The sequence below is a fragment of the Alexandromys fortis genome, unplaced genomic scaffold, assembly GCF_014885135.2.
Source record: "Alexandromys fortis isolate MF-2015 unplaced genomic scaffold, M_Fortis_MF-2015_v1.1 scaffold_38, whole genome shotgun sequence".
NCBI classification, from domain to species: Eukaryota; Metazoa; Chordata; class Mammalia; order Rodentia; family Cricetidae; genus Alexandromys; species Alexandromys fortis.
In genome coordinates this window covers 7492083-7498274 of record NW_026067916.1, presented here as the reverse complement: position 1 = coordinate 7498274, position 6192 = coordinate 7492083, and the positions used below count along the sequence as shown (strand labels likewise).

At 36.4% G+C, this 6192-nt stretch overlaps 1 protein-coding gene across 2 annotated transcripts in view; it reads right to left on the bottom strand.

The window, feature by feature from the left end:
- Pclo (piccolo presynaptic cytomatrix protein) overlaps nucleotides 1–6192 on the bottom strand; it is a 288549-nt gene that overhangs the window by 93936 nt on the left and 188421 nt on the right. For both annotated transcript variants that reach the window (XM_050139687.1, XM_050139688.1), the window contains exons 10-11: nucleotides 5917–6053; nucleotides 1198–1288 (exon numbers count right to left, since the gene is read on the bottom strand). In XM_050139687.1, coding sequence (XP_049995644.1) covers nucleotides 1198–1288; nucleotides 5917–6053 — 228 coding nt within the window. The remainder of the gene's footprint in view (nucleotides 1–1197; nucleotides 1289–5916; nucleotides 6054–6192) is intronic.

Genomic DNA, 6192 nt, shown 5'->3' with positions numbered 1-6192 from the left:
AGTATTTTTCTTTGGTACAAGCAAAAATACCCATTTTACCAGGAAAATAATGCTAGATTTCTAAGTGATGCGTATCTGTGGCAACAGAGAGCACACCATCCCTCAGTGCACAACCATGCTTCCAAATCCCCAACACAATTGCAGCTGAGGAGACAATTGCCTTCCCAAGTCATCATGGAAACAAACAAGGTGAAAGAGGTGTGTGCACACTCGATCAAACTCTTCCACAACAATGTCTTTAAAAATTTACCAGAATTTTCTGTTTATATGGAGTGGACCTGAAACATAGGTAGTGCACAGTAATTGAGAACAAATGGAAGAAATAACCAGGGTATATTTCATCAACCTGAAAATTTATTTTATCTCGCACTTCAAATAATGAAAATCTCATTTTTAATGTAAAGATTTAATAAATTTTAAGCATTTCTGGCTCAGGAAATACAAAGAAATACAAAAACGATTATGCTGGAAGTGACGTAGGAATCATGACAATGAAATAAAAGGTGAGATCTAGATTGGATCTTGACGCAATAGATAAAATAATTGATTAGTGAAGAAACTTACAATCTGAGTAAGACTTACAGCTGTCTTAGTAATGTGTGACCATGTTGATTTCCTTTGTTTGATGCTAGATTTATGTCAACATTAGGAAAACTGGGCCAAAAACAGACATTGCTTTTTGAGCCATTTTCTTGAGTCCAAAATTATTCCAAATAAGAAGCTTACAAAGTCCATTATCAGCTTTGATCTATACATAGACACAAGCAATCTGATGGCTTAGCACGATTGTCAGTGTTCACCTTGGACAAATACAGAAAAATCTGATCCTAAGATCCCTAAGCCTCTATTTTCTCTATCCTCAGCAGCCATTGCATTCAAGAGAGCAAATCACACCATAATGCGGTGACCATGATACTTCCTGAAGCAGTAATTATGAGCACTGCCAAATCACGCACTGTTAGGAATGCAGAAAATGAACATAGGATCTGTACCACTCGAGTGACTCTTCATGCACAAACCATGTCATTAATGCTTTTTGTATTCAAATGAATAGTCTGCTATTTTTGGAAATGTGCTATAAAACAGATATAAATGGTTGCTTTCTAAAATTTAATGAGTCATTCAAGCCGAAAAATAAATACGTATGTCAATATGACATTAGAATTAGAAATGACCAGAGAGTTCAGTTTGCTTTACCTGAAACTGTGTGGTCCTTCGAGTCTCTGGCTATTTTTACTCTTGCGTGAGGAAAGATGTAGTGCATCGTCTTGGCATTCATTTGCAGAATCTAGGCCATAGAAGGGATCCGGTAAAAATAAGTTATAAAAACCCTTGAAATGCATTACGCAGAAGTACACTTGTTCAATTCAAAGCATACCAATTAAATCAATGAGACTATACCAGATGATTCTTCACTGATGGCAACTGAAGACTTTACACTCACACTGCATACTGCTTACATTAGTTTCTGAGTTCACTATGGTGTTTCATATTTACAACCCATCTCTCTCGAGGACTGACTTGTCTTATTTGGGAAATCAATGAGCATGTATATCTGTTTTTGAAGGATGTTTCAGACAACAGTGATATGTGCTTGTTATCGATGACAATGAATAATTTATATCTGAGAAATTCCAGCTCTTGATGTCACACTTGAAAGTCAGGAAATGGAAAGGTGTTGAAATACGAGTGGCGGGGCTGCGTCCCCAGCACCCCGGCCGCCCACATGGCTAGCTTATGTCCAAAATAACAACACACAAACTGTATTCATTTAAACACTGCTTGGCTCATTTCTATCTAGCCTCTTCTAGGCTAATTCTCGCACCTGGACTAGCCCATTTCTAATAATGTGTGTAAGCACCCCAAGGTGCGCTTACTGGGAAGATTCTAGCCTATGTCCATCTTGGGTCGGAGCTTCATCGCGTGTCTCAGAGCACAGAGCTATCGCATCTACCCGGGAGAGCTGAGCATGGCGTCTCTGCTCCAGAGAGCAGAACTGTCGGGTCTCTCTGGGAGCAGAGCAGAGTCTGAGCTCACTTCCTCTTCCTCCCAGAATTCTCTTCTGTTTACTCCACCCACCTATGTTCTAAGCTAGGAGGCCAAGCAGTTGGTTTATTATAATTAACCAATGACCTTCCTCCATCAGAAAGGCATTGTTATCTTTAAGTAATTAAATGAAACTAGTGGAGAAATCTCAAAGACTATCCCTCCCTTCCCGTCAGATCCCTGACACCATACCTGGGTCTGTGACATATTTAAGGTGCTGGAATTTATTGTGAAAATTTTACTGAGAAGATCTATTACATCCATGCTCAGAATAGTTCTGTTGAAATGAATAAAGACTTTGTTCATTCAAATGCTCCCTGGTTCTGTCCTTCTATTCGAAAGTTATGTGACGGGTGGGGAGATTTCTTGTTACTACAGGAGCCCCTCCTGAAGCAGGGGCACCACTGAAGCTGCTGTTGTGTCTGTGGTTCCCAAACCATCACACGGCTGGACTTTCCTTTTAAATGTTTTTAGGTTTAACTGTTTGTTTTTAAATTTATTCTGTGTGTCTGTTACATCATCTATTTTGATCCCGTTCATTACCCATCCTTTCACATCCACCCTCAGCTCCTGAATCCCCAACAAAATAAAAAAAAAAGTAAAAGGAAAAGGAGAAAAATAGAGAAAAAGAAAAAAATCTCTACATGGAAGCTGTACTGTGACACAGTGAGTCACAATAAAGTCCCTTTGTCCGTTTATCTCTACTCGCAAGTGTTCATTGCAAAGAGTCGATTGAGGCCTCTGGTTTCTACTACATTGTCAATGCTGGGTACTCACAGGGACTCCTCTTGGGTACCCTGCTGTTGAGATTATTCCTTAAAATTAGTGTATGCCACCTTATTTTGGTGATTTTATGACTTTATAAAGATTTAATGACAATTTAAGGCATTTATTCAAAAAATAAACTAAGGCGACACTTTTGCATTTAGGGTTTCTTTCTGTTTTCTATGTTTATTCTCTAGATAAAATTTCACAATGCATAAACTGCAGTTCTCAAGAACAGGCAGGGTTTTGGTGTGTTCATGAGAGTTTTATCAGTGAATTATTATCACATTTTAACTGGTATCTGTGATGTTGAGATACTGTACATCTTCATTTCCATGGTTGTTTCCTTAGAATATCTCCACACAATTCCACAAATTCTAAGACTTTGCAACCAGCATCATGAGTTCACTTAGTAAAATATTAAATTTTATAGTCATGATTGTTATATACGAGTCAATAGAGAGCAGAATCACAATTGCAGGCAAATATTGACAGAGCCTCTGAAATATAGGCTTACTGGGCAGCTGTTTGTTGTTCATGTACTAATATTATCAAGAGCATGCCCAGGGAAACCAGAGGGTAGTGATACACCAAAGTGCTGGACTCTGCCACCACCATCTTCTGATGATTGTACATCATCAAGACTGCCACCTGCATAGATACCAGAAAATGCATTGTTCTTTCCTAACCACAAATATTTTTATGGGATGAGTCTACATATTTATGAAGTAATTAAATTTGCATTAGTATAATTTGCATTTTCACGTCCACTTTGAATAGCATAAATGCTTGCTATAGAGAACAGATGTCTGCCTGTTTCCCCACACTGTACTGGACACTGCACACCTACATGTCAGGGTATGTAGGGCAGACAGCTCTTGTGTTGTATCATAATCAAAGACATAAGATATGGTTATACTAAAGCATTAGGAAAAGAGACTTTCTCCAGCTTTGTAGCAAGATAGTACTGGTAGTTTCATAGATGTCCTATAGCATGAAGGGGCTTATTGATGACAATCTGAATGAACAGTATGCTTAGCAAAGTGACTGGAGTCTAGGGAAAGAAAAGAGAGTGTTTACCTACAAATGAAAGAAAAAGTATGGTCCCTTCAGAAGAGGTTAATATACCTAAGGCAGGAGTTCCACAGGGTTTGCCAATGACATGAACTTTACTGGGACAGTGGGGCATATTGTTAGAGTCAACAAATGGTGACTTATTTTAACAACCATCATCAAAGAATATCAATCCTCTTTCTATAGAAAAACCTTAAAAATAAATAGGATTGCATGATCTGTTTGTTTTACAAAGAACATTTAGATTTCCCTTGAATAGTACAAATATTAAAATGTACATATTTGAAAGGAAACAAATGCTGCATTGGTGAATTTGTAGTTAATATGATTATAAATCTAATACTTTTTTTTTTTACAGAAATAGTACTGCATGTATGTAGGGTTTTATATACAAATTTTTATAGAAGACAAATTCATGTTTGAATTAGTCAGTTGGATTTTATCCTCTTTCCCCCAGAGCATTTTGTGAGAATAAATTCTTGTTGTGTATGTTTCAAGTAATAGCATCTTTGTTTATTGGTATCAAGAGCTCAGTATTACCTTTTATTACCAGACATGCAAAGAAGAAAATAAAATGAGAATGCTTCTAGACCAAAATAAAGTTCTTGATTTAAAGGAGAAAACAGTATTTGAAGACAAATATCAACGCAGAAAAGCATGAACTTAACATGTAATTAAACTTTGAATGCTATATATTTAAGACATATGTTATCTCCTATATAGAATCCACTTAGAAAATGTATAAAGAAAAGCAAAGAAATTATTAACATAAAAATTAATATGTCTGCTACTTGTTGAAGGAGAGGCTGTGATTCACAAGGGGCATGCAGGTTTCTGTGGCAAGCCATGCTCTCTTTCTCAGCTATTGGGGGACTCGTATGGCTGTTCACTTTACAGTAGCTTATAACTTTATGATTTCATCATTACATAATGTTTTATAGTTTAATTGATACTAATTCAAATTCATTTTTGCAAATGTAAGACTTCTATCAGCAATAAATTGCATTATGATTGTTATGTTCATTTAACATGGATCTTCATCCTTCTTTTTGTTGAACTAGCTAGAATTTTATGAAATGATCTTCAATAAGCCTCTTCTTTATTTTCTTACATTACACTAGTCTGTAAGAACATATTTAAAATGGTACTGTGTCCTCAAAGCTACTCATCTACAAATGTCAGTATCAGAAAACTAAAAACAAAATGTTATTTGCAATACATGTATTTTGTCTTTCTAAATAGAATAGAACAGATTTTAAAATTCATCGGAATAGATACAGATTACCTCCATGTACTCTCAGACAACATTATGTAACAATTTAGTTAAAGACCTCTTTAGTATTCATAGAAGAGTGTTTGATTGCAAGGGGAATTGAGATTTGTGGTTTCTATAGCAGCTGTTAGGATTTTCTTAACATATTTAACATTCCATTGACTTTGCCCAGGCTTGTAGGGTGCACTAAGCTACAGAGACCCAGAAGGGCAATAAATGATAACTATATTGGTTTCATTATTGTGCACATTCCTAGCCAGATCTTTATGATGAGAATCAAAGCATAAGTATAAATACAATGTTAAGAGTAACAAAAAATACAATTCAATATAATGATATATTAAGATGTAAAAGACCCAAAAGTATATAAAGATTTAGTCAATATTGTCCTAAACAACAACATGTTAAAAACAAGAAAAGAGAATCTTTACAATATTTTTTATTACACATATGTATATTGCACAATGTTCGTGCAATCTCTTTAAGTAGCTCCATGTATTTTCTTTTCATTCATTACCAGAGATGGTATATCCATAAAATAATCATCTATTGCATGAATGAATCATTTAAGTTGTCTGGTGGAAACACACACATCACAATGTACAACAAACTGATACAACAAAGTACTATTTTCATTAAATTACCAAAAGGAAACACTCTTGAACTTGACTGATATTTTGGTTAACAGACTCGCCTATTTTGGGATTTTTGACTCTTGTTGTTAACAATTCCAGGAGACTGTAAAACTGCTCACTTACCTGCTCTTGATGTTGACTGAGGGGTCTAGAGTGAACCAATCTTTCTGGCAATTTCCGGTCCAGACCATGGCTATTTTCCAAGCGAGACTCCCTGGGTTTATCAAACCAATCCGTTTCCTCCCGACGCAAGTGGTAGGCTTTGGGGACCAAGGAAACATCAAACATTGCGACTGCAACTGATACAGGTGATAGAGGGAAGCAAGTGTCTGCAGCATTAGCATGCACTGGGCTTGCGGAGCACAGCATGCAGCTCAGACATAACCTGTGTCAGAACTA